The 26389-nt window shown below is 60.2% G+C and overlaps 2 protein-coding genes across 5 annotated transcripts; both read left to right on the top strand.

Annotated features, from left to right (window-relative positions):
• The first annotated feature begins 437 nt into the window (after positions 1-437).
• Positions 438-6178, top strand: RSKR (ribosomal protein S6 kinase related). 4 transcript variants are annotated; one of them, XM_039508257.1, is made up of 12 exons: positions 438-608; positions 758-1009; positions 1513-1596; positions 1687-1755; positions 2199-2268; positions 3240-3347; positions 3627-3667; positions 4211-4238; positions 4484-4573; positions 4663-4751; positions 5390-5500; positions 5619-6178. In XM_039508257.1, the coding sequence occupies exons 1-12, from the start codon at positions 561-563 to the stop codon at positions 5841-5843; spliced, it is 1215 nt and encodes a 404-aa protein (XP_039364191.1). In that variant the 5' UTR covers positions 438-560; the 3' UTR covers positions 5844-6178. The 4 variants fall into 4 exon arrangements, with proteins under 4 accessions (XP_039364191.1, XP_039364192.1, XP_039364193.1 ...); XM_039508258.1 differs by having other exon boundaries at positions 1687-1743; XM_039508259.1 differs by lacking the exon at positions 5390-5500.
• A 930-nt stretch (positions 6179-7108) lies between these two features.
• SPAG5 (sperm associated antigen 5) lies at positions 7109-26158 on the top strand. The gene is made up of 23 exons (XM_039508255.1): positions 7109-7351; positions 10711-11957; positions 12910-13102; positions 14325-14444; positions 15017-15109; positions 15511-15645; positions 16299-16418; positions 16796-16888; positions 17285-17419; positions 17937-18051; positions 18495-18588; positions 18838-18919; positions 20119-20252; positions 20694-20859; positions 21009-21102; positions 22076-22150; positions 22643-22766; positions 23277-23388; positions 24029-24109; positions 24251-24403; positions 24895-24948; positions 25165-25245; positions 25888-26158. The coding sequence occupies exons 1-23, from the start codon at positions 7127-7129 to the stop codon at positions 26002-26004; spliced, it is 3843 nt and encodes a 1280-aa protein (XP_039364189.1). The 5' UTR covers positions 7109-7126; the 3' UTR covers positions 26005-26158.
• Positions 26159-26389: the final 231 nt, after the last annotated feature.

Here is a 26389-nt window from a genome sequence, read left to right on the forward strand (position 1 = left end):
TGCGGGGCGGGGCTCGCGTGGCAATGAGGGCCGTGGGTTATTTGCATGGAGCGGGCGGGGCTCGCGTGGCAATGAGGGGCCGAGGGTTATTTGCATGGGGCGGGGCGGGGCTCGCCGGGCAATGAGGGGCGGTGGGTTATTTGCATGGAGCGGGCGGGGCTCGCGTGGCAATGAGGGGCCGTGGGTTATTTGCATGGAGCGGGGCGGGGCTCGCGGGGCAATGAGGGGCGGTGGGTTATTTGCATGGAGCGGGGCGGGGCTCGCGGGGCAATGAGGGGCCGTGGGTTATTTGCATGGAGCGGGGCGGGGCTCGCGGGGCAATGAGGGGCCGTGGGTTATTTGCATGGAGCGGGGCGGGGCTCGCGGGGCAATGAGGGGCCGTGGGTTATTTGCATGGAGCGGGGCGGGGCTCGCGTGGCAATGAAGCGGGGCCGGGATGCCGCCTGTTTATGTAACCGGCCCGGAGCGGGATTAGCTGGGCCGGGCGCAGCGGCTTCTGCTGCCGGGACGCGATGGGGCCGGGGCTGCCGGAGCCGGGGGCGGCGTAGGAAGGAGGCGCGATGGGAGCGGCCGGCAGCGAGCCCGAGCCCCCGCCGGGGCCGCTCAAGGTGCGTGTCGGGGTGCGGGGCGCCCGCCCGGGTCTCGCTGTGCTGCGAGCCCATGGGCCCGTCCCACGCAGCTGTGGCCGCTGTGCCCCGCCCCGCCCCAGAACTGGCTGCAGCGGGGCCAGGGGCTGATGCTTCTGCTGGCTCCGCAGGGCGGTGGCTTCGCAGCCGAGGTCTCCTGGGTCCGGAGCTGGAAGAGGGTCTTGGCCGGCATTGGGGCGACGGTGTCAGGGCTGGAGCGCAGCTTGGCCACGAGGAGGCGACTCCAGCAGCAGCGGGGCCCGGGCGAGAAGCTGCCCCGGCTGGGGGAGAAGCTGGTGACGGGGTGGCCAGTCCCGCAGTTCGTCTCGCTCTTCCTCCCGGAGTTCCCCGTCCGGCCCCCCCTGGGCCAGCCGCAGCTCAAGGTGCGATGCCCAGCTCCGGGCTGTTGCGGGGTGGCTGGGACAAGCCATGGCTAGGGCCCATGGGTGTGGACTGGCCTCTTGTGGCCTGCGTGGGCCCTTGGGAGCCCCAGGGCCGAGCCGGAGTCGAGGAGCCCAGCAATGCTGGCGCAGGATCCCACGTGCAGGAGCCGGCAAGCTCCGGTCTCCAGCTGGGACTCAGGCAGCGTCTGCTCCCCGGCCTCCAGCTCTCCCTCCGGCCCTGGGCAGCTACGCAGCTTTCCTCTCTGACAGGCAGAATGCTGGGGAGAGGAAAGCCCCTGGGGTTCACCCCCCCCCCGTCCTTTGGGAGCAGGGGGCGGGAGGCTGGGATGGTTCCCCCCACGCCTACTTCAGGGCTCTGTCCGGCCTGGCCAGGAGACACTGCTCTGGGTAGTCCCTGGAGCGAGTCCCATGCTGCTCTCGCGGGGCCTGGCCCCGCTGGCGGGCACAGTCACACCCCACGCTCACCAGTTCCTTCCTTTTAGATTCTGGGCTTTGTTGCCAAAGGCTCGTTCGGGACGGTCCTGAAAGTGCTGGACTGCGGGCGGGAGAAGGTCTTTGCTGTGAAGGTGGGTGCCGGTCTGACACTGCCCCTCTTGCCCAGGGCGCTGCCCCCTTTCCCGGTGCTGACTCGCTGGGGCCGTGGCTTTCTCTTGCAGGTGGTCCCCAAAGTGGAGGTGCTGCGGCGTGACACCCTGAAGCAGTGCAAGGAGGAGGTCAGCATCCAGGTAGCTGCCGCTCTCCCTGGGGGCATGGGGCACGTAGGGGGATCCCCTCGCGAGGGGTGGCTTGGGGAAGAGACGAGACTCCTGAAGCTGCCCTACCCCAGGGGCCTGGGTAGCTGCCCTGAGCTCGTTCTGTCCCCTCGCCTTCCTGGCTCGGAGTCCCAGGCAGGCCGTACCTGGCCACGTCGGCCCTTCCTCGGCACCACACTCCAGCCCCGTTGGGGAGCTGGGTGCGGCTGGCTCTCCTGAGCCCTCTCCAGAGATGCCCTGGGGGTCGGGGTCTGCCCCGGGGGAGGGCTGTATCCCCGGGTGGGTTAGGGCGCTTTGGCAAGAGGGACGTCCTGAGCCTTCCTGCCCCTCCCCTTCTCCTCCTCCCTGATTTCTCCCCGTGGGTGTCCCCATCCCTAGCTCAGATACTCATGAGTCCTGTTTCTCTTTGTCCCCAGAGGCAGGTCAGCCACCCATTTGTTCACTGCTTAGGGGACAGCTGGCAGGGACAGCGGCATCTCTTCATTAGTGAGTCACCATCTGCCCCCCTCCCCTCCCCCCCGGGTCTGCCTAGAGTAGGGGCCCCGCCCCCTCCTTGTATGTTTCCCTCTCCGTGTGCGTGTACACGGCTCTGTGCCTCTGGCCGACATTAAACCTCTTGTCGGCCTCAGAGCTCTGGCAGCTGGAGCGCAGCCTGGCTCTGCTGCCAGCAATCCCCTGTGCAGCTCGCTCCCCTCCCCCATGGCCACCCGGGGCTGGGTCATGTGAGCAGGATAAAGGCATTTCCCTCTGGCAGGCCTGGCTCTAGGGTGACCAGATGTCCTGATTTTATAGGGACAGTCCTGATTTTTTTGATCTTTTTCATATATAGGCTCCTATTACCCCCCCCCCACCACCGTCCCGATTTTTCACATTTGCTGTCTGGTCACCCTGCCTGGCTCCCCTGCCCTGGGCTGGCACGGTTCTCTTGGCCCTCGGGTAGTGAAGGGTTCAGCAGCAAAGGGAAGCAGCCCCACTGCAAGTATCAGCCCGGGGGCCGTGCCCGCTGTATGCCCTGCCTCCCCACAGGGGCGGCTCTAGGCACCAGCAAAACAAGCTGGTGCCTAGGGCGGCAACATCTAGGGGGCGTCCCCTGCGGCCGCGGGGGGCAGTGGGCTGGGCCGGCGGACCTGCCGCAGTCATGCCTGCGGGAAGTCCACCGGAGCCCCGGGACGACTGGACCTGCCGCAGGCATGACTGCGGAGGGGGCGCTCGTCCCGCGGCTCGGCTGGACCTCCCGCAGGCATGACTGCTTGGGGCGGCCAAAAAGCTAGAGCCGCCCCTGCCTCCCCAGCAGGTGAGGCCCCTTGGAGGCAGGGTCTATAGAGGGTCTCTGAGATGTGATCTGTGGGGAGGGAGAGGGGAATCGCATTTGCCTGGAGCCCTGGCTCTCCCCAGCTGGACAGTGTGTGCTGGGCCCCCCTAAGCTGTAATGTCTGTCTGTCCTGCTCCCTCTGCAGTGTGCACATACTGCAGCACCGGGGACCTGTACACGCTTTGGGACTCTTCGGGGCGCTTTGCGGAAGCCACCATTCGCCTGTTTGCAGCCGAGCTGGTTCTGGTGCTGGGTGAGTGACCTGCTGAGGGGCACTTGCATAGGAACCTGTGCTTGGGCAGAGAGTCCCTATGGGTTCCCCTGGTGCTGTGTGGCTGATGCTGCCAGCGCCCTGGGATCTCTGGGCCCTGGGGAGGGGGCTTTGTGTGGGGCAGAGGTGCCAGGTGTGGGCTCCTCCCTGCCTGCCAGGAGCTGATGGTCAGACAGCTTCCCCTGTATTGGGTCAGGCCTATGGTCCTTCTCACCATGCCTGGTGGGGCTCTGGTGACCCTCCTCCTTTCTCCCCTTCCAGGTTATCTCCATGACCTGGGCATTGTGCACCGAGACGTGAAGGTACGAGTGCCCTGAGAGAGGGGGTCTGACCTGTCCTGCCCCTCACTGGACCGAGTCAGTGACACGCTCGGGGTGATGGGCTCCACTGCAAGGCTCTGGGCGGCTGCCCTGCTGCCGGGTGTGAGTCAGTGCGGGCTGGCAGGAGCAGGCCCTGGGGGTGGCAAGTTCCTCTGTGATGGGTGGACCTCACCTCCCCCCAGGCCCCAAACTCACTTCTGGTGGGGTGGGAGCTGGATTCAGCTGCTCCACTCAGTGGAGGGAGTGGGCAGCTGCTCTTTCCCCCCACTAGTTTGAGCGAGTGCTGCCCAAGGCCTGATCCAGCCCATTGTGGATCCTGGGCAGCTCTTAGAGGAGGGACTGGTTTCACACAGGCAGACGTGTGGGGTGTGAGCCGCAGGGGGCCCTCGCGAGCAGCCTGATGGGAATATGGCCCTTTCCAGGCCCGCGAGGCCAGCTGGTGTGTCCTGGACAGGTGGCCTTGCTTAGCTGAGTACACCCTGGCCAAGGATGTAATGTGACCTCTGACCTCTCTCTCCTTTTCAGATGGAGAACATACTCCTGGACGAACGCGGTACGTGCAGCGCTGCCCCCTCCTCACTAGGCTTGAGGCTCTGTTTCCTGGGTGGGGGGAATGCTGGGCTGGCCGTGTCTGGGGCGGGGCAGGGGATGCTGGGCTGGCTGGGGCGGGGCGGGGATGCTGGGCTGGCTGGGGCGGGGGCAGGGGGGGATGCTGGGCTGCCAGTCGGGGGGCAGCGGGCTGACTCCATGTGGGTAGGGCTCTTGCAGAGCAGTGATACAATGTGTGTCTGTGCGCAGGGCACCTAAAGCTGACAGACTTTGGCCTTTCCCGCCACCTGCGCCGAGGGGAGCGGGCTTACACCATCTGTGGGACCCTGCAGTACATGGGTAAGACTGGCACAGGCTGCTGCTGGGCAGTGGGGCTGAGGGTCGGGCACTGCACAAACCCTGACTCTGCTTTCTCTTGGGATTGACAGCCCCAGAAGTGCTGAGTGGAGGCCCCTACAGCCATTCTGCTGACTGGTGGTCTCTGGGCATCCTGCTCTTTACCCTGGCTACTGGGAAGGTGAGGTGACGGAGCCAGGGGAGATGCTATGGGGTCAGTTTCTCTATCACTGGGAGGCAAGGGGCTGGGGCAGCATCCCTATTGGTCTGGGCACACAGCCCTACTATCCCATGGAGCCACATTGGCGAGCGGGAGGGTCTGGGGGCAGAGGAGACACCTGTGTTCTCCGTCTCTCCCAGAGCCCATCTGGATGGGTCCCTGGGCCACCTTTCTCTTTGTTCTAAGGTTGCCTCCACTCGGCAGCACTTCCGCCAGCACTACCGGAGTCTGCTGGCGGGTTCCCTGCTTCCCATCACCTGCACGATGCATTGGCGCCTCCGCCCGGGCCATGGTCTGGATTGTGGCTCTTGTGCAATAGATCGGGGAAGGGCTTAAGCCCAGAGGGGCTCTGGCCTGCTGAGGGCTGGAAGATGGTGTAGAGGGGTGTCTGATAGGTACCTGCAACCAACATGTGCTCACGCTGCAGCCTGGCTCCTGCCCTAAGCTGCTCCAGCCTGGACCTTGGGCTGGGCTCCTGCTGCAGCTGCTGGGCCTGGGCAGAGGCAGTGGTCGCTGGGAGGCAGCATCCTCTTCTGCTCCAGCTGTTCTTTGGGATTGCTTCCTTCCGGGGGACTAACAGCCCTCCCCTGTCTCCCCAGTTCCCAGTTCCTCCAGAGCGAGACCACCTGGCCATGCTGGCGAGCGTGAACCGCTGCAGCTACGAGAGCCCAGGCTCCCTGAGCCAGGGGCTGTCCCTCCTGCTCAGCGAGGTAACTCCTTCCAACCCTTCCCTGGTCCCGGCCCATCCCCTCTCCAGCAGGGCAATGCTGGCTGAGTCTATCCCCTGTACACGCAGCCCGTTCTCACGGTCAGGCTCTCCCTCCCCAGCTCCTGTGCCAAAACCCGCTGCGGCGCCTGCGCTACCTCCACCACTTCAAGAGCCACCTCTTCTTCCGGGGCGTGACCTTTGACGCCGAGCTCCTGCAGAAGCACCCGGTGGACGTCGTCGTGGCTGCGCGGCAAGCAGAGGCGGTGGCCCAGGAATCCTCCATCGCCTTTGCAGACTTTGACTGTGACCTTCTGGCCTCTCTGAGCCGCCCCCGGCCTGGCTGAGGCAGAGCTGACCTGGCTGGAGCCCTGGACACATTTGAGGCTCCATCTCATTAGTGTTTGCAGGCTGGGAGCAGGAGCCACATGGCCAGCCAGGAGCACCATTCTGTATGCTCAGGAACCCTCTCTTGTGCAACCCTCCAGCCCTGCCCAGCACCTCAGGGAGAGCAGCAATGGGCACCCAGCCCCCCATACCAGCAGTGGCTCTTGCCTGGGCCGGTAGATAGTGTCAGGGACTCGAACCCAGACAGCAAGGTTCGTTGTCTGACCACAGCGAGACAGGCAACACCAGCAAGGTCCGATCAAAAGCTCTTTATTGACAAGTGCACGCATCAATAGAGAGCAGCACGTCTCCAGAGAGAACCAGCTTACTCTTTTACAACTAAGTATAGGTTATATAGACCCGTTGCGTCACAGATTATTCATTTCACACAACCCATATTCCCCCCCCCTTTGGTTAGTAACAAAAAACCTTAGTAACAAAGCATATCTGTCTTTCTTTATAATGTAAGCAAGTTGTGATGCCCCAGCAACTTTCTTATCAGCATGGTTGCCAAGCACCAGAAACTGGAAGACAGGAGTTAAAAACAGACCTAAGACAGAAACAGGGAGTGAATACAGGGAGGCCGGCTCCCTATCAGTTCTTCAAACGCTTGGGGCGGCGTCCCGCGGGAGGGCGGCAGGCAGCTCCAGTGGACCTCCCGCAGACGTGACCTGTGGGGTGGAGCACCGGAGCCGCGGGACCAGCGATCGCCAGAGCGCCCCCCGTGGCGTGCCGCCCTGCTTGGGGCGGCAGAAATCCTAGAGCCGCCCCTGCCCAGGAGCCCTTGTTAGCCTGACGTCGGTCAGCCCGGCATAACTGGCTTTGTGCTCCAGCTCTATCCAGGCCTAGCAATAGGAAGTGCCCCCCCCCCCCCTTCCCGGCCCAGGCTGTGGGCCCTCCCGGCCTCAGGTTAGCTCAGGCTGGGCCAGGTTCGCACCCCGGGCCTGGCAGGACCCCGTGAAGGGGGCTCCGCCATAAAGGGCATTTCCAGAGCGCTGCGTGGCGCGGCCGGGCGGTCTGCGGGCGATCCGGACCAAACCGCTAGGGGGCGCCCCAGGCTCTGAGCGCTGGGATTAGCGGTCGGAGGACCCCGCCCATCCAACTACGTCAGCCGGAGGTGGGTGGGCACGGCGTCGCCCCGCCCCCCACGTAATGACGCACTGGCGGCTGCAGCCAATGGCATTCGCGCGCTCTGTTCAAATGGCGGCTGGCGGCGCGAGGTAGCGGAGCAGGTCGGGTCCCCATGGAGACCGCCGGGCCCCCCGCGGAGAGCGCGGCCCCGCGCCGCGGGAGCGTCACGCCGGGTGCCTCTTGTGTCCAGCCCCAGAAGGCCCCGGGCCGGGCCCCGCTCCAGGACCTGTCGCTGCAGCAGCCGGCGGCGCCCGCGAAGCAGAAGTTTCCTGGCAGCGGGATGGAGTCGGCGAAGCCCTCGTGTCTCACGCCGCTGTTCGCCAGGCTGCGGCTGCAGGTAGGGGCGGGGCGGGGCGCGGCTGCAGGTAGGGGCGGGGCCGGGGCGGGGCCGCGGCGGGGGAGCTTCCCTGGCTTCTGCGCCCCCCCCCCCGTGACACGGGCCCCCGCCCCCTTCCCCCAGGGGCTCCCGTCCCGCCCACCCCGCTGCGACCCGGCGAGGCGGGGCCCCTGGGGCAGGCGCTAGCGTGTCCCCACTCGGGGGGCTCTGCACGGGCACCTCCCTGCCCACGGATCCTGTCCTGCCAACACAGACACGTTGTTTAATCAACACGTAGCTTAAGAAACAAGGCGGGAAGGCGGGAAAGGTTAAAGGAAACAGCACCGGGCTCCGCAGGGACCATCGCAGCCCGTCGCTGCACATCAGGGCACTTCACAGGCTGTTCCCTGTAGGTCCCCGGCCGGCCGCCGCCTCAGGCCCTGGCCGTGCCGCAGGGACGCTGCGGGTTGGACACTTGCTCTGGCGGTGGCCACACGCCTCCAGGCTTTGGGTGGTGGGACCCTTCTTCCCAGCACCAGCCCCCCATCGGGTTAAGATCCCCTCCCAGTCTGGCCAGCGAGGACCCTTGGCTGCGGGCATAGGCACCAACTCTGTGCTGCTCCGGGGCTGGAGCACCCCTGGGGAAAAGCGATGAGGGGAACCTTCCAAGCAGTGCACTCTCTGCCTTGGGGTGTGGAGGGAATTGTCTCCAAGGGAAGGGCAGTGTGTGACCCCTGGGGTACAGTCTGGGCTGGAATTCTCTCCTGGTTAGTCCATGTGCTCTGGAAAACACAAGTCCAAGTCCATGTTGCCGGGAGGGAGGCAGTGCTGAGTCCCAGGGTTGAGTAATTCTGTGGTGATGGTCATTGAATTGCTAATTGTCATTCACTTGCTGCACAATGGCTGGTGATGGTTGTGTAACATCCACCCAGCCATTTGGTCAAGTGCCTTGTTTCTGTACAAAGCAACAGAGTCTTGTGGCACCTTAAAGACTAACAGACGTATTGGAGCATAACCTTTCGTGAGTGAATGCCCACTGTTTCTGGGGAGTTGCTTTCTGGGCTAGTCCCAGATTTGCAGCATATTTCATTCACGCCATACAGCACAATCTCATAATACACTTTAATGATATACATAGTTCGACAGAACAGTGGGTTTCAGCAAATCGGAACCTTTCCCAGATACCTTACATGTCATGCTTGCATCCGACGAAGTGGGTATTCACCCACGAAAGCTCATGCTGCAAAACGTTTGTTAGTCTATAAGGTGCCACAGGATTCTTTGATGCTTTATTTGAACTATAAAGAATATATACAAATGATGAATATGGGGCTTACAGAGCACACAGCACAGCACTCCCCTGAGGTATAGAGCAGTGGCTCTCAAGATTTTTTACTGGTGACCCCTTTCACGTAGCAAGCCTCTGAGTGCAATGCCCCCCCTATACACTAAAGCCACTCTTGTTTTATATTTAACACTATTATAAATGCTGGAGGCAAAGCAGGGTTTTGGGGTGGAGGTTGACCACTCGTGACCCCCCTGTAATAACCACATGACCCCCTGAGGGGTCCTGACCCCCAGTTTGAGAACCCCTGGTATAGAGTGTCACAGCTAGAGACTACAAGGTTTGGGACTTTTAAAAGGAGACTGGACAAAACATGCAGTAAGGATCAGCCCTGCATTGGCAGGGAGATGGAATGAGCCAGGATGATCACGGGGCTTTTTCCCCTGTAACTTCTATCATTCCATCCCACTCTCCTGGGAGTACAAATTCTGGTACTAAAGACCTGGTGCCTGGATCCCATATCGCCTTGCACTGCGATTGGGATTAGTGCCTTGTGTGACGACTCCTCTTGGGCCAGCGTAGCTCCTGCTGTTAGTACAGCTATTGGCAGGTGCCCTTGTGTTTGCTGAACCCTTGGACTCAGTTCCTGAGAATCTCCCCACTAAACTGACACTACTATCCTGCTGTGTGGATCCCAGTGGGCTTGTACTGTGAATTTCTGGCATGCCCACGTGGCTATATATATCTCATTGTGCTGGTAGTGCTACTTCCTTGGTGGTGTGATGACATTATGCTAAGATGAATCCTGAAAATAGTATCCTGGTGTGATGGTCATGGTCACTCTGCTGTCATGTGAATCCTGCATTCTTCTATGCTGTGTTCCTTCTAGGAAATTAGAGGGACAAAAGGTGAGTGAGGTAATATCTTTTATTGGAGCAACTTTTGTTGGGGTGAGAGAGACACTCTTTGGAGCTTTCACAGAGTTCTTCTTCCTGAAGAAGAGTCCTGTGAAAGCTCCAAAGCTGGTCTCTCTCACCAACAGAAGCTGGTCCAATAAAAGAGATGACCTCACCCACCTTTTTTCTCTAATGTGAATAGCCTGCCTCCAAAACTGGCAGAGGTGCTTGGAGGAGGGGGCAGAGAGGAGCGAGTGGTGGGAAGGGGCAGAGTGGGGGTGGGGCCTCAGGAGGGCACTCGCCTGCAAAACCAAAAGTCAGCCCCTCTGGGCGGGTGTTTCTGCGCTGGGCCCTTTGCTCACCACACCTGGCTCTGTGGCTGCAGCTCTGCTCCCAGCCCAGGATCTGCTCTCCCTGGGCTGTGTCTGGCTCTGTGGCTGCAGCTCTCCCCCCCAGGACATGTCTGCTCTGTGGGCTGCTTCTGTGACTCTGCTTCCTGGGCTGCTTTTTCTGGCCCCTCCGGCTGGCACAGCTCTGTTCCCTAGCTCAGCCCCACTCTGTCTGACCCAGGCAATTCCAGCTGGCCTCCTGACTCTGATTACCCAGCCTGCCCTGTCAATCAGGCTGACCTGGAGCATTGGCCTCTCCCCATTGTCCCTGGGGACTGTCAGTCTCAGGCTCCTGATTTCCCATCGACCCTTCCCCTTTTGGTGCTGGGAGCTAGCAACCAAAACACCCCCTGAGTGTTAGTAAGGGGACAACACCCCTTGCATTGATACTGTAGGCCCGTGGGTGCGAAGGGAATCTTCTCCCGAGTCGGGCTGGCTAGTTTGAACCAGGCTGTTTCTTAGAACCTGTCTGAGCCATGGGTCTGACTCCATGACTCCCGCTGACTGGAGCTCACCTTTTGAATGTGGGAGAGGGAGAAACAGCAGGGGTTGCCTGCCTGCAGTTGGGAGGGAGTTGTTGTCTCACCGTGGAAGAACGTGAGGGGGTTCCTCCACATAAGAGAGCCCCACAGCTCTCTAGGGTACCCTCCCTTCTGTGCTGTTCCCTATATGCTGGGAAAGGGGCCTTCTGGGGTCAAGCTTGTCAAAGCCCGACATGCAGGATAGGCGTCCGCGTGTGTCGGAGGGGCGGGACAGCAGTGGGCAGGGGTTCTGCAGTTTTTTACCTTGTTGTTTTTCCCCTCCATGCAGGATGGCAGAAGCACATTGCCTGGCTCAGAAATGTCACCAGCTATAACAATCTGGACAGACTCCCTGCCAAGCACAACGTTCAGCCCCAAAACTGTGGAGGGAAACAAAGTTTGGCCCAATACGAAAGAGCAACAGCTGGGTCTGGCTCCAAATAGCTCCACGCTGAAGGCTTCTGAGGTGGCTGGTAGCCCCCAGCAAATGGGCCAGGGGGAAAGTGCCATATCTGCTGGCTCTCTTTCTGGGGCTCAGCCTGGGGAGGGGCTTGTGCTGGGGGAGGTTGGGGTCCTGCAGGACAATTTGCAAGGGAGGAGGGCCGACACTGCAGACTTTTCCCAGTTGGGGGGAGAGAGGGTGGAGGATGAGGCAGACCAGCCATGTACGCCTGAGATGTCTCAGGCTTCTAAAGGAACAGTGAAGATGGGTGAGGCTCACACCCACATGACAATGGCAGAGAACACGCCTTGCCTGGACAGTGACCCTTTGGACACCAGGGCCATTCAAGACCCTGCTGCTGAGCTAGGGGTGCAGGAGAAGCAGAGCCATGCTGCTGTAGCAATGGTCTCATTAGTCCCTTCTCTGTGCTCTCCTGAGAGGCTGGACCTGTTCCTAGTGGGCTCTGCAGAGGGGTGTGACCCTGAGCAGGTGTCCGTGACACAGGCGCTTGGAAGCCCTCCTCCAGCTGAGGAGAATGGCATCTGGGCTGTGGTTCCTGAGGCTGATTCTCTGCAGCCCCCCAGCAGCCTGGCCACCCTGAAGGAAACAGAAGGACACAGTAGTGCCCTGCCTATCCCAGGGGGAGCAGAGTTGGGAAGTGGCCCCCTCCCTTTTGCTGGTGATCAGCCCAGCTTGCTGGTGACTGAAGAGGGCTCCCTTCAGGCTTCTGTCTGGAAGGATGTGGCTTCAAGTTCTGCTCAGAAGCCTTCCCTGCAGGGAAGAGCAGCTCTCACAACCCCAGTGCCCTCTCGTGAGGTTGGGTGCAATGTGGCCGGTACCATCTCCTGGATGACCCCACTGGTGTGGCTGGAGAAGAACATGGGCACCTCTGCTGTGATGGAGTCCTTGAGGCAAAGCCTGCCACTGCCAGCTCTGCAGCAAGATGCAGGCACAAGTGTCACCCCAGTCTCCACCTGCTCTGCGGGGACCTGGATGACTCCCCGAGTGCTGCTGGAGAAGAGCATGAACACCTCTGCGGAATGGCCTGCCTGTGCAAAGGACAGTGCTGCAGAAACAGATTCTCTGCTCTGGCAGTAAGTTTCCCTGTTACCCCCACAAAATTCTCTGTTACTCTCTCACTCCAGGGGCACACACCTTTACCCAATTCCTAGGGCTCAGGGTGTACTCTGTGGGTTTGCAGGACCTTTTACCAGTGAAAGAGCCTTACACAGTAATACCCTTTTCCTCTAATTAGTAACCATTACCAAGGCGAATACACACGCGAAGCACACTAGGCTCACCAGTCCTGATCAGGCAGGTGGACTTTCCCTGTTGAGCAGGTAAGGTCAGTCTCATCTGGATTCTGGTTGCTGCATGTCACAGTTGTGCAGAGGATTCTTAGCAGCTTTGATCTTAGGCTGAGTCTTAGAGGTGAGTTCTTTTTCCAGGTCTTTCCTTTTTCTTCTGTTCTTTCTCTGCTGGTCGTCTTGGACTCAAGTTTCTCTAGTGACACTTGAGTCCTGCTTAGCTATACCATAACCAGTCCTAACATAGTGTAACACAATTCTCTAACCTAATCATACCCCACCACCTTAATTTGCTAGGTGTAAATGAATTATGTAACAGATCATACAGACAAACAGTAGAGGAGAGGGGGCCATAAAGATGAAACAATAAAGAAAGGAGGGTTTCCCAACCACACCTGTTAAATGATTTCTTGCCAGACAGGCTGCTGTCAAACTTTTCTTTAACCCTCGTAAGATCTGTTTCTTTATCTGGTGATGGTGGGTGCTAATAGGACAGGAGCTTCTTAACAGCCTGATATTACATTGTTTGAATGTAATTTTAGATGGAATGTGAGGCTGTGACTTCCTGCTTCTTAGCTAATGGCTGCTTCTCTCCTAACATGGCAACAGGAAAAGGCCTTATCTTTACATCACCAGGTCCTTGGGGTTAGTCTGTGGTCCTAAGCTGGGAGCCATTTCTGTGGTTCACAGGGGGTCTGTGCTCCTGAAGCCCCTTACAAATATCTTCTCCTCCCATCAGCTGTTCCAGAGAGCACCTGACTACCCTGTCCCGGGCGGAGCTGGAGAGGCGGCTGGAGAGCACGCTTATCATCATTGAAGCCCTCTCGTGCCAGCTGCGGGATTGGCAGCAGAGCCAGTGGCCAGCTTCTCGTCTGAGGCCGGCAGACCAGAGAGACGTGCTCACGCAGACGGACGTCACCCACCCCAAAGCAGTAAGAGGGGCCCACTGTAGAGATGAGACCACGTGCGTCTGGGGTTGCAGTGGGATGCTCCCAAGCAGAAGGTGGCAGGTGTGGCCATGAGTTGTCCACCTCCCCTCTGGCTGAGTAGATCAGAAACTTCCCCTGTTGTCTACCAGTTAATTGCACTAGATAGTGGAGCCCGTGACTGCAGTCAGGCAAAAGGGTGCTTGGCAGCCCCCATATGCAGTGCCAGGCAAAGATGGGTGGAAGGGCGCTAGCCTAGAACTCCAGAGACCCAGGTCCTGTTCCCTTTCTGCTGGTCTTCCTGTGTGACCGTGGGCAAGTCCCTTACGCTCTCCGTGCCTCTGATTTCTAGCTGTGCTGTAGGGACAATGGCATGTCTCTCCTGGCAGGCAGGGCTAAAGTCTTTGAGGTGCTCAGACAGGGCAGAGGTAGGGGCCGTACAAATCCTAGCTAGCTAGTGGCTCAGTGGTACTGCGAGGTGTGTCCAGAAGCTCTGCTAGGCATGCAGCAGGGCAGTGCTGAGCTCTCAAGGTCTAGAGCACCCCTTGGCCAGTGCTGCCAGACTCCTGCACTGCAGCTAGCGCATGACTCCAATGTTCCAGATCACCAGCCCACTCAAAGTACAGAAGGTCCCACTGGGGGTAAGTGGAGCAGAAGTGATGTGGGCTGAATGGGGATTGTTGAGTTCAGAGCTGATGAAACCTGGTCCCATGGTCGCTTGCTGCTACAGCACTGGCTAATCAAATCATGCGCATGGCTGAGCTGGCTCTCTCCAAGTTGGAGAGCTGCAGCAGTCCTTGCTGTTCCTGGCCACGCTCGCCTGACTGCACCGCTGACCACTGGCTCGTCAAGGAAGGAAGCTGCAAACGAGCGTGTCTGCAGCCAGTGGGTGCGGGGAGTGGCTGCATCCCTTGGCATGCAGGGCAGGGGGGTCTGGGGAGGGGCAGCACCTGGGGGATGCTTGGAGCTGTTAGAACTAATGGTGATGCAAATGTCATGGCAACTGCTTAAATCTAGCCCTGCTGGGCAGAGCTGCTGCCCCAGGCGCCTCTTCTCAGGCTGAGCCTGGTTCACGTGTCCCTGGGGGAAGAAGACGAGGTGTTCCGCCTGTCTGGCTCTGCTGAGCCCCCAGGCATGAGCAGAGTTGGCTCAAGTCCTGCCCACCCTACCCTGTGAGAGAATTCTCCTAGCCCTGTGAGTGATGGCTTGGGGATGGAATATCTTCCAGGAGGAGCAGCTGTATCATGACTTGTACATGGCGACCAGAGAGAGACTCAAGGGCCTGCAGCGGACGCGGGAGGGTGAGCGGGCTCTAAAAGAGGAGCTGGAGCAGGCCAGGGAGGCAATGGTAGGTCCTGGAGGGGTTTGTGTACGGGAGGGTAGAGTGCCTTCAAGGGGATGGGTGCTCCCAGGGCGGGCTGGCTGGCCAAGTGCCGCTTCCAGTGAGAACAGCTGGAGCTGGTTAAATGTGCAGGACCATCTCTCAGGGGTTAAGCACAATGGACTCCTGACTCCTCCTTGTGCTCCACAGTGAGTCACCCACTAAAGGGAGACAAGGCCAGATCACAGGTGGGATGTTCTGCTCCCCATCCCAGGTGTTGTAACAAAGCGGGGGCCCCGCTTAGGTATCGATTCCACATACAGTGGCTCCTCTGCGAATGGCCACTGTAGGGACAGATGGCTTGTTTACATGCTCATCTGCACATTCAGATACTTAGGCAGCCTCCTGCCTTCAGAGACAGGCCAAACAAGGGTTGTCACTTATACAGGTTCCTCTGCTACCACTGGCGGCAATTCGGTTGCCCCACCAGATGGCCAGTGGGTCCTCGACCCTTGGCTGGTGCCCACATCCCAGCAGTGGCCTTTTGATAGGGCTCACAAAGCCACATCTGCAGTGCAAATGCTCCTCTTGTCTTGCAGAGGTCCTGGACTGTGCAGTCTCAGATGTTACTGGACACCGCAAATACTTCCCTGCAGAAGCTGCAGGAAGACCGAGGAGCCCTAAACCAACAGGTGAGATTGTCCGGCTCTAGCTGAGCCTCTGAGCGCTGGCAGGTGTATGTCGGCCCTCGGAATGGGCTTTCGATTCTTCCGACAGCCGTGCTCAGAGAGCCCCTGGAGAGGGCCGGGCCTGGGTTGGTTGGAGCCCTCAGCGGCTGGGATGTCAGATGGCTCTGATTCGTGAGACTTGTCCCTGTGGAGCTGGTCACACCATGCATTGCCAAGGCTTGGGGTGGGTCGGGTCGGGTCCACCAGGGACGTGGCCCAGCGTGGTGGCCTTGGTGCCAATACATGGGCTGGGGGAGCGGTGTCTCTGGAGGAGCCTGGGGCAGGCCTGCGTTGGGCCTGGAACCTCTGGGATTCCACGAGGGCTCCAGGCTGTCCTCAGGGGCTCTCTCCTCCTCCTCTTGTAGCGAGAGCAGGCGAGGGCCCTGCTCTCCCGGAACCGGAGCTCACTGGACAAAGTGGCGGCCAAACTGAAGAGCTGCCTGGCAGAGCGGGATGAGATGCGGAGCCGAGCAGCCGAGGCCCTCAAGGCTAAAGACGCGGTAACAGGCTGACCCCTGTGGGATGCTGTTCAGAGGGCCGGGCTGGGCGGTGGTGGTGCTGGGCTCAGAGTGTGACCTGCCTCACTAGTGGGGTAGGAGTGAGAGCAGCTGGCAGGACTGGTTAGCCTGGGCCTGGTGGTCATGGCTCTGCATGCCAGGGCTGACTTCAGCCCCACTCGCTGCTAGCTCTGCAGTGCCGGGGTGCTGCTGGTGTCTCTGGCGGGAGGGTGCCTTGCAGCTCAGCGGCAGCCACGCCAGTGGATAGGTGGGGTTGCCTGTCTCTGCAGGAGCCCTGGATAGCCCCCCTCAGCCAGTCCCACTGGCATTTGAAGAGGGTGCTGGGGGACCTGTCAGCAGGGAGCTGTGCCCTGGGCCAGTATATCCAAGGGGGTGGGGTTAAGGACTCAGCTGAGGCCTCCCCAGTGCTTCAGCAGAGAGCCCTGCCCTGCAGCTTGAGTGTAGCCCTGGTGCTTCCTCTGTGACATCAACAGCTGAATCTGCCATGTGTGGGTCCTACTGCTAATGTGTGCTGGGGCTGTGCCATCCCTCAGCAGTGGGGCTGTCAGGGCTCCCTGGGGCACCTGGCAATGGTGGCACTAGGCTGGTGGGTCCCTGTTAAAATCCCCACATGCACGTGTCTTCCCCCTTCCCAGAGCTCTCTGGTTCTGGAGGCCTTCCGTGTCCATGCCAGCGCTCGGATCAGAGCCCTGGAGCAGGGATTGGCGTCACAGCGGGAGCTCTGCACCCTTATTGAGGAGGCTCGTGAGCACCAGGTAAGGAAGGGTAGTGGGCTCTGTGTGGGTGTCTGGCCCTGCTCTTCACCCTCTTAGCCTGTGGGCCTAGCCAGCTTGCTGGAAACCTCGTGTTCTGCCCACTGCACAGGCTCAGCCTGGGGTCTGCTGAACTAGTGATTCAGTCAGATATGCTGCAGCTTGGGGCAGCGTTCTCCTGTCTCTGCCATTAGTGCTGCTGGGAGTTCCCCTGCCAATACTTTGGCCTGGTCTCAAGGCATGAGGCTGCCTAAGACCAGTTCCTCTGCACTTCCACTGGGGGCGACTGACTACACCCTCAGCTCTCCAGAAGGTCTTGGACTCACTTCCCTCGTCCCAACACCCGTATCGGCAATGCTAGCGTCCCTCTTGTCTTGCAGCGATCCTGGACTGTGCAGTCTCAGTTGTTACTGGACACCGCAAATACTTCCCTGCAGAAGCTGCAGGAAGACCGAGGAGCCCTAAACCAACAGGTGAGATTGTCCGGCTCTAGCTGAGCCTCTGAGCGCTAGCAGGTGTATGTCGGCCCTCAGAATGGGCTTTCGATTCTTCCGACAGCCGTGCTCCGAGAGCCCCTGGAGAGGGCCGGGCCTGGGTTGGTTGGAGCCCTCAGCGGCTGGCATGTCAGATGGCTCTGATTCGTTAGACTTGTCCCTGTGGAGCTGGTCACACCATGCATTGCCAAGGCTTGGGGTGGGTCGGGTCCACCAGGGACGTGGCCCAGCGTGGTGGCCTTGGTGCCAATGCATGGGCTGGGGGAGCGGTGCCTCTGGAGAAGCCTTGGGCAGGCCTGCGTTGGGCCTGGAACCTCTGGGATTCCACGAGGGCTCCAGGCTGTCCTCAGGGGCTCTCTCCTCCTCCTCTTGTAGCGAGAGCAGGCGAGGGCCCTGCTCTCCCGGAACCGGAGCTCATTGGACAAAGTGGCGGCCAAACTGAAGAGCTGCCTGGCAGAGCGGGATGAGATGCGGAGCCGAGCAGCCGAGGCCCTCAAGGCTAAAGACGCGGTAACAGGCTGACCCCTGTGGGATGCTGTTCAGAGGGCCGAGCTGGGCGGTGGTGGTGCTGGGATCAGAGTGTGACCTGCCCCACTAGTGGGGTAGGAGTGAGAGCAGCTGGCAGGACTGGTTAGCCTGGGCCTGGTGGTTGTGGCTCTGCATGCCAGGGCTGACTTCAGCCCCACTCGCTGCAAGCTCTGCAGTGCCAGGGGTGCTGCTGGTGTCTCGGGTGGGTGGGTGCCTCGCAGCACAGACCCGAGGATGCCAAGAGGCACATGAGTGAGGCATGGTAGGTGTTTGCCATCCAGGGGTCAGAACAGGGCCCCTTTTCCAGCATTGCTGTGTGGTGCAGAACTGCTGCCCTGCCCCCTCCTGTATCTTTGGGAGGGCATTAGAAACCTCTGAGCAGGTCAGGATGGGACATGGATGCCAGCAGTGTCCAGCTCTTGGTTCCCATTGGGTTGGGCCAGAAAAGCCCCCAAGGGGCAGGATTGAGCAGTGAGCCAAGTGCTATGGTCTGTTGCAGGCTTCCAGGGAGCTGGAGGTGGTTTCCGGGAGGCTGGAGGAAGTGACTGCAGAGCTGCAGGATTCTGTAGCCCAAGTGGATCGGCTGACTGTGGCAAACTCCCGGCTGGGAGCAGGTATGTCTGCATGTGAGGCTGGGTCTCTCGCTGTCTTGTATGGATGTGCAAAGGCCCTTCCTGGGGTGAGACTAGCTCGCACAGCCGCACCTAGCTGTCTGCTGGTCACATGCTCGGGCACAAAGCCCAAACCATGTCTTGCTATGCCAAGGACTGAGCTGAGCGTCCGGAGCTTCTAACGTTGGCTAGAGGGCACCGCCTGTAGCAGTAGCTGCCTGTTCCGTTGGCATGTCAGTGCCCTGTAGATTTCTTGGAGGGCACCTTGCTGACAGCACCAGCAGCTGGATAAGACTGATGTGCCCTCTCCCCACTCCACCATCTGGGCTGCTGCTCAAGACCTGCTCTGGGGGATGGGCAGGCAGGGGCTCCTCTGCCTTCTCAGCTTTGCACGTTCAGTGATGCCAACTGTGTAGCTAACCTCTGTGCTGTGCACCGTGCCCTAGATCTCAGCACACTGTTGAGAGACCTGGCCAGCCTGCAGAGTGAGCGGGATGAGCTGCGAGAGAAGCATGCAGACCTGTCGGAGGAGACAGCGCGGTGAGTCTCCAGCCTCCGGGTGCCGATGCTGGGGGTGTAGGCGGGGCCACAGAAGCAGAGCGCTGTGCAGTCCAGTGACTGAATAATGAGGAACAAACTGTGATGCCCTAAGGGGGCTCTTGGCCAATCCTGGTTCTCCTGCTTCCCCTCCCCCGAAATTCACTTCTGTTCTGAGTGGATCTCCTGGGCCCAGAGCCTGCAGCTGGCAGCCAAGCTGCACACTAATGGCTTCCTTCCTTCCTGTCTCAGGCTGACCAGGGAGCAGGAGCTTCTCCAGCAGCAGTACGACAGGGTGCATCAGGAGCTGCGTGAGATGACCGAGATCCACGAGGTAGAGGCTGGGTGGGGTGGGCTAACCCTTCTGTTAGGGGCACAGGACACTCGCTGTGCTAATGGCCCCTATGGCAGCCTGCACAGGCCATGATATTAAACCCTAGACCAGGACGAGTTAACGTTGCCTCCTCCCTGCACGTAGGCCTGGAACTGGATCTGCCAGGCCCCACTGGCCGCTCAAATGTCCTTTCCAAATCCCCTCCCAGGCCCCAGAGCAGCACAGAGGGACACAGAAAATGCTGGGCATCCTAACTGTGCAGGTGCAAATCCTACTGGCCCTGGACTTGCCATATGTGACGCCAGACCCGTGCCATGAAACCTCCTGTCAGCCAAGGGGCCAGTGTCCACTTAGTTCCTTTTGAGATTTAGCTGCCGTCTCTGCCTTGGATCCTAGCCCGCCTCACTACTCTGAAGGGCTGCAATAGTCCATCCTGCCCTTTCTGTCACTCCTTAACCTCCTGGCACCTGATACTCCAAGTGCATTAGTTAGTGATGCTGTTGTAGCCTGTGGAGGCTGGACTCCCAAGGTGACTTCCAAGTACAAAAGGCAGATGTCCCGCTCCAGCAGTTCCTGAGAGAGCCATGGCTGAAGTCCTGTAAGAACTGGCTGAGGGTGGAGAGCAAGATGGGCATTGGCAGGTCTGGTATTTCACAAGCTGCAGGGACTGAACGAGTTTCTCAACGCTGTGGGGAGCAGTTGCCTGTTGCTGACCTTGTGCTCAGTCTTTTGATCCCTGTGCTCGGCTCTTCCCAGCCATCTCTGTGCAGTTACCCCTGGGCATGAGACTTGGGTGGGCCTTTCTGTACACTGAGTGCCTGACTGTTCCAGTCCCCCGGGGAGTTGGACTCGCTGCTGCTGCAGCTCTGGCCTTTGCACACCCCAGTGCAGTGAAGGACTGCAGGGCGAGTCGTCCCATCCCGTACTTCCTAGCAGAGTCTGCTGGCAGATGAGGACCTGGGGGAGGAGTGAGGTGTGGGGGTGAGGCTCTGATTTCCAAGCACTCTGAGAAGCGGGGAAGACTCCCTGATACTCAGGGAAGGCCTCACCAGCCCCTCAAGTGAGAATGGGGTGGGAGAGGAGTCTCAGCTTGGGTGCCTGCAGGAAGGTAGAGTGGGAATTGAGCTCCTGGTACGCTGTACCAGCTCCCACTCCTCACTAGTAAATGTTCACGGGCATGTCTCTTCCCTCCGCCCCAGTTCACTGACCAGGAGAACCGTGTGTCCCGGGAGCAGCTGACAGAGACAGAAAATGAGCTGAGAGCCACCCTTGCAGTCCTGCGGGAGCGCAGCATGCAGTATGAGGACCTGAAGGATGCCTACCAGCACCTCCAGTGAGCTAGCAGCTCTGCTCTGCCCCCCGAGCCCTTCGTGTGCGTCGTGCCCAATGAATGGAAAGCCTGCGCCGGGGGAAGGAGCTTGGCATGTCTCTGGTCAGCTCCTGGCATGCAGGGTCCCCTCCCAACCTCACTCACAGCTGGGAGGCAAAAGGCACCAGTGAACAAGCCCCTCAGTGCACCCTGGTACATCCCTGAGGGTAACAGTCCCTGTGGGAAACCAATGGGCACTCTGGCTGGGCACAGCTGGTCTCATCCTCTGCTTATTCAGCTGGCACCTCCAAGTGTCCCCCTGTGCTCTGGCCACTGACCCCAGGAACTCAATCACAGGCAGGCCACGAAGCTGCCCTGACGTGCCTTCCATCTCTCCCCTCCCCGCCCTGAGAGGATGGGGCCTGGGTGAGCGCTGAGCGAGCTGACTCCCCCTGTTCTCCCCAGGAAGGAGCAGGACACCCTCCGTGAGGAGCTTGACTACAGCAAGGCAGAGACCCTGGGCCTGCAGCTTGTTAGGGACAAACTCCTGAAGTCCTCCCTGGAGCTCACTCAGATCAAGGAGAGGCTGCTGGACTTCACGGACATTCTCCAAGCTGCCCTGCCAGGAGAGGTAGGAGCCCAGGGAACTGCCCTGGTGCTGTTGATCACAGCACCATGGATTTCTCCAGCCCATCTGCCCTGGGGAAGCAGAGCAATGTCTGTAATGCTGCCTTGGCATCTGTGTGGTACAGCCACTCTGACCTTCTCTTGTCATTGAAGGCTGCTGATGCTGCATCGAGGAGCAGAGTGTGTACCCCTCGCAGTGTGCCCAGCTCCTTCGTGGGCAGCGTCTTGAAAGCTATGGCAGGAAAAGGTAGGATGTGGCTACCAGAAATTGCTTATTGGCTCTGGCTCTTGTCTGCTGCTCCAGAAACCCTGCCTGTGTGGCAGGGGCTGGGTTAGTGCCTCACAGACAAGGAGGGGCGTGAAGTGCTCTGTACACTTGCCAAACCCAGGTCCAAGCCTCCCACCACCCCTGTAGCGTGGGAGGGTCTCCCTCTGCACCGTGCAGGCCTGTCATGCAGTGACCCTCCCCTCGGTATTGGAGATGCAGCCATTGCAGTGAGTGGGGTGCACCTTCCCATAATGCTTGGCTCTGCTGCTTGCTCAGAAGTAACATGGTGAAACTGAAGCAAGGCGGAGGTGCTTACAGCTTCCCAGCCAGCGGTGGAGGCTGCTCCCATGTCTGGAAAGGAGCCATCGAGCTCCCAGTGCGCCCCGCTCAACTGCCAAATCCTGCAGCTCTGCTCTCCCTTTCCGTGACGGGTCGGGCTGCATTAGGCCTCAGCCAGGGTGGTGGATGAATTCTGATGAACTTGCCACAGAAAACCAGCTCTGCTTGAGGCCCAGAACACTGCAGCCGTGGGCTGTCTCTGACCCCAGAGCCAGATTGCTCCAGTGAGGCAACCAGGCCCCTCGATGCCCAGGGCTTCCTGTCTGGGGTTAGGCCTTCTTCCCATGCTGCCTGCAGACGGGATGGTTCAGCTCAAGGCTGCTGCCATCCATGTCCCGTCCTGTCTCTGTTGGGGGGGGGCCCCCCCACGCCAGGGCTGCCAGGATCACCCACGCTGCCTTGGGATGGCTGGTCCCAGGACTCCTCGTATGGTGAGGGGGTGCTGTGAATGGGGCCTCAGCACCAGTCCCCTCTCTCAGGACCCAAGCCCCAGGGACTCCCCAGAGGAAAAGGAGAGTTCCTGGATCTGTGCAGGCACCATGGCCTAGCAGTGGGTCAGGGTCACCTGTGCTGATAACCCAGCACCAAGCCCCTCTGACCTGCTTTGTTACAGGCTTCGATGAAGAAGCTGCTGGAGGCTCGACCGCACTCACCAAGGTTGAACCTGCTACTCCCCCGATGCCAGCAGGTAACAAGGCCTGGTGTCCGCACTCTCCTCCCTTGCCAGCAAAGGGCCTTGCTGGGTCCCAGTGTAAAGAGCACTGGTCTGGTCACAGGAGGGGCCCGGGAGCAGGGCCGGTGCAAACGCCCGAGTGCACTAGGTTTTCCCAGGGAGCCAGGCCTGTTTCCTTCATCCAGGTTTGACTCAGCAACTGGTTCCCTCTTGTGACTGCTCAGCAGCATAAGGCGAAGGGGCAGGGGGCTGGGCTGGGGGCCTTGGAACAGCAGGCAGCGTCAGCCCGCCTGCATAGCCAGGCATAGCATCTGGTGTCTGTTCCTGGCCTGATGCTGCCCAGAGCTTGCTGGGTAATTGGGACCCGAGCATGGTATAACACGTGGGTTTGTTTCCTTTCTGCTTGTGAGGGGTTCTCTGTTAACCCCAGCATTGCGGGCTAGCCCCGTGCACTCTGAGCCCTTGCTCGCCTGCCGTGCGAATGGCTGGTGTCTGCTCTGCCCCCAGAGATCGAGGAGAGCCTCCAGGAGACTGTCCTGGAGCTGAGAGCTGCTGTCTCTCATCTCAGCACTGTGAGCTTCCAGAGCCAGAAGGCGGCACATCATGAGGTTCAGGAGCTGCAGGCTAAAATGTGAGTTCAGCATCTGGCCCTCGAGTCAAAGGAGAAGTGAGGGGGGTGCCCAGCGGGCTCTGGGCAGTACCACTGCCACTTGCTGACCTGTCACTCCCCCTCTGCCATTGGCCACTACCCATCCCTGTGCAGCTGGGCAATGCCTCTAGGACTGCGACTCCCAGGAGCTAACCCTGTCACCTCCAGCCTGAACATTACCCAGGCTGGCAATTCCATACAGAGTCCTTGCCCAGCCAGCTGGCACCCCTCAGCAGGACTGGAGGGTCCCCTTGCCATGGCCCTGGCTGCCAGGCAGAGCTGACTCTCCCCTCATGAGGCCAGGCACTTGGAGGGGGCAGGTTGGAGCAGCTCAGCCTGAGCTGAGCCCAGTGGCTGCTGGGCAGTGTGGGCCTGAGGGCAGCACTTGGCTCCCCGGGGAGGCAGGGTCACCCTGAGAGCCCGGCTATGCAGCCCACATTCGATCTGCTTCGTGCCCTCTGAAGAGACTCAATTCGGCTCTTCCTCTCATAGCTGTGACCATCAGCACCAGCTGGAGAGCCTGGAATCCAGGCTCCAGGCAGAGATCGATGCCCGGGATGCACACCTTGCCAAGCTAAACAAGACCCTGGGAGTCCGGTTTCAGGTGAGCAGGAGCCAGAAGTGGGTTAGGTGTGAACTCCAGGGCAGAGCTGATCTGGGACGTGGACCCGGCAGGCTCAGATTCTAGGACATGGGAGAATCTGGGTGATTGGTTTTTTTCCATACCCTGCAGCCACTCGCCAGCCTGATCTAACGCGGCACTTGTGTGGCTCCCCAGCGTCCCAGGCTGAGTCCCGAGTATTCCTGGCACAGGAACTGCTCCAGCCTAAGAACTACCCTGGTCTGGCTGTGCAGGGCCAACTGTAACATCTGCCTTGGGGCAGTCCTGGTGTGACTGACCCCTCGCTACCTGTGCTGATGGGGCAGGATAAGCCTGGCTCTGTGCAATCTGGGGGCAGGGGAGTGATGTTGGGACTCACCAGCAGCTTGAGTCAGGTGAACTGGGGGCTTGTGCCCAGCCCATTGCCTGCCTGTGACCTGTCCTCACTGCCCATGTCGTGCTGTCTGCTAGCAGCTTTGTCAGTGACTGCAACAGACAAACCCACACGCTGCCTCCCCTCAGTACTGGGCCCGGGCCCCCTCTTTGCCTGCTCCTTTCCTGGGAGAGCAGCACGGCCAAGACTCTGCTGCAAGGGAGGTGCCACTCGGAGACTGTCCTAAATGCTGCCACCCTCTCTCCTCAGACCGAGAAGGAGCTGCAGGACATCGTGCGGCAACAGGAGGAGAAGATGCTGCAGCTCATTGACTGGAGTGGAGAAGTCAGGGTACCCATCTCTGCAGGCTGGATCCTGGAATGGGCTCAGCACTGCTGTCCTGTACTGAGCAGCAGCCCTGTGGGCCCCTAGAGGCTGGGGTGGAGTCCTTGGCCCCACTCCCCAGCATCTCACTGGCTTCTCTCCCCTTAGATTCTGAAGGACGAGGTCTCTCACCTGAAGCACCTGCTCCAGCGTGCGGAGACAGAGGCTAAGGTGCTGTGGGAGGAGGTGAGGGGCCGGGAGCCTAACACAACACCACTGGATGCTGACGCTGTCAAGGAGAGAGTCTGGCTGTGGCAGGAGGTGAAGCCCGCAGTGCTTGGGCAGGATGGGAGGGGCTTGGCCACTGGGTCTGGGAGGGGTTGCTCTTGGCCTAGGGCAGCTGCATAGCATGGGGCTGACTGCCAAGAGACAGGTGCCCCAGGGCTGTTGGCATTCGTTTGCCCCCACCCATGTGCCCCTTCTTGCTCCATTGTGGCTCCTCTGTCTGTGCTCTAGAGAGGGAATGGGGAGAGGCCCCACAGCCCTGCTGGGGGTTCAGTAGTGGGCACTCCCAGCCTGGCAGCAGGAGGGGGAGTGCTGGGCATGGCTAGGCCCTAGATGGTCAGCATGCTGGGCATGGGCTGGCCAGTGGCAGTACGTGCCCAGGCTGGGAGCGGCTGGCACAAGGAGGGAGCCAGCTCTTCGGGGGCTGGTGGGGTCTGTTCCCTCCCATCCCTGAGTCAGGCTCTAGCCTTGGCTGTGGGCTCCCAGCTGCATCGTTCCCCTGCACCAATACTCAGATTGTCTTGCAGGTGAACAAGCTGAGGGAGCTACTCCTGGCGACGCAGCGCGACTACCAGGACCAAGTAAGGGCAGGGCCTAGGGTGGCTCATCTGCGATGGGTGAGGGGGGCTTGCCTGTCTGCAGGGGCCCTGGCTGCGTTGTCCCCCAGGGGATTGACTGCTCTGGAGCCTCTTTCATGGCTGCTCGGTCTCCCACCCAGCTGCTAAGCCCTTAAAATGCAGGCTCGGGGGCTTGCTCTGCTCCCACCCTCCTGCACAGCCCTGTGCTCTCCTTTGCAGAGGAGAATCCTGGAGGGGAAACTCCATCATGCCCAGATGGTGCGAAGGAGCTGTGAGGAAATGCAAGAGACGATCAAAGAGGTGAGGCCCTTTGGGGAGGGGCTCTCCCTACAGCTGCATGATGTGGTTAAGGCTCTTGGCATGGCTAACTGACAGCCAGCCAGGGCTCCCTCCTCCCCCCATCACAGCACCTGTTTGCACACTGCCAGGCACAGCCCTCGGGAGAACAGCTGTGTCTTGGGCATGGGCCCACCTGAAAGCATCGCAGGTGAAGCTGCCTTCAGAAAGGCCTGGTCTGGCAAAGGACCCATGCTGCGGCTGCTAGAGCAGTGATGTGACTGCCATGGAAGGGCTGGGGGCCCAGGAGCGTGGTGGGAGTGCAGCTGAGGGAGGGGCCCCTCCATCCTATTCTGCTGCTGTCCCTGAGGGGCTCCCCACCTGCTGCCCTATGCTGAGGGCAGTAAGTGGCTTGTGTGCGGCCACTGAAATGACCACAGTTGCTCCATGTCCTGCCTTCCATAGTCCGGAAGGTTCTGGGGCCTGCCACGGCCCATGTGCTGCCCCAGCTGGCAGGCCAGAACCCTTCACACAGCTGCCTGGCCCTTGGTGTTCGGCTTGAAGGGCTACTGACAGAGACCTCACTCGGCATGGCCTGCCTGTCCCATGCCTGGCTGCTGGAGTCCAGCTCGGCTGCAGCTCCTCTAACGCTCCCTCCTTTCCCAGATGCTCTCCTCCATCCCTGCTGTGGTGACTGCCGACTCCCAGGAGTGCCAGAACCTGCTGCGCTACCTCCGGCTGAAGCTGGCGGATGGCGACGGATGCTCTGGGGACGCACTGTAGCCAAACACAGAGCGAATCACAGCTCATGGAGGCCCCCTTGCTTAGCATCCCCTGTATTTTAATTGAGCCCGGCTGTGTTAGTTTGTCTGGAATGCAAGTGGGCTGGGCTCCACTGGGGTGGGGTATATTTATTAAAGTTTTTTGACACACTGCATTGCTCTGCCTCTTGCCTGATCCGAGAGCCAAGCTTGGGGCTCGCTAACAGCCCAGGTCGGTGCTGTGCTGCCTCTGTCGGGCTGGAGTTCATTCCTTGGGTTCTCTGTCTGCCAGGAGTGCATTCATAGTAACGGTCTGAGAGCACCTGGCATGACACCCCCTGCCCCTGGTCAGAGCAGCCTGACTCCCCAGCCCCGTTCCTTTGGGCTTATGGGGCAGGTGAGGAGAG

The sequence above is a fragment of the Mauremys reevesii genome, linkage group 20 (assembly GCF_016161935.1).
Source record: "Mauremys reevesii isolate NIE-2019 linkage group 20, ASM1616193v1, whole genome shotgun sequence".
In the NCBI taxonomy this organism is placed as follows: Eukaryota; Metazoa; Chordata; order Testudines; family Geoemydidae; genus Mauremys; species Mauremys reevesii.

Coding starts and splice junctions, on each gene's coding strand:
- RSKR (XM_039508257.1), top strand. CDS start 561: ATGGGAGCGGCCGGCAGCGAGCCCGAGCCCCCGCCGGGGCCGCTCAAG. Junction 1,597..1,686: donor AGAAGGTCTTTGCTGTGAAG/GTGGGTGCCGGT, acceptor TTTCTCTTGCAG/GTGGTCCCCAAAGTGGAGGT. Junction 4,574..4,662: donor TGGGACCCTGCAGTACATGG/GTAAGACTGGCA, acceptor TGGGATTGACAG/CCCCAGAAGTGCTGAGTGGA.
- SPAG5 (XM_039508255.1), top strand. CDS start 7,127: ATGGAGACCGCCGGGCCCCCCGCGGAGAGCGCGGCCCCGCGCCGCGGG. Junction 16,419..16,795: donor AGGAGGCTCGTGAGCACCAG/GTAAGGAAGGGT, acceptor CTTGTCTTGCAG/CGATCCTGGACTGTGCAGTC. Junction 20,253..20,693: donor GATGCCTACCAGCACCTCCA/GTGAGCTAGCAG, acceptor TGTTCTCCCCAG/GAAGGAGCAGGACACCCTCC.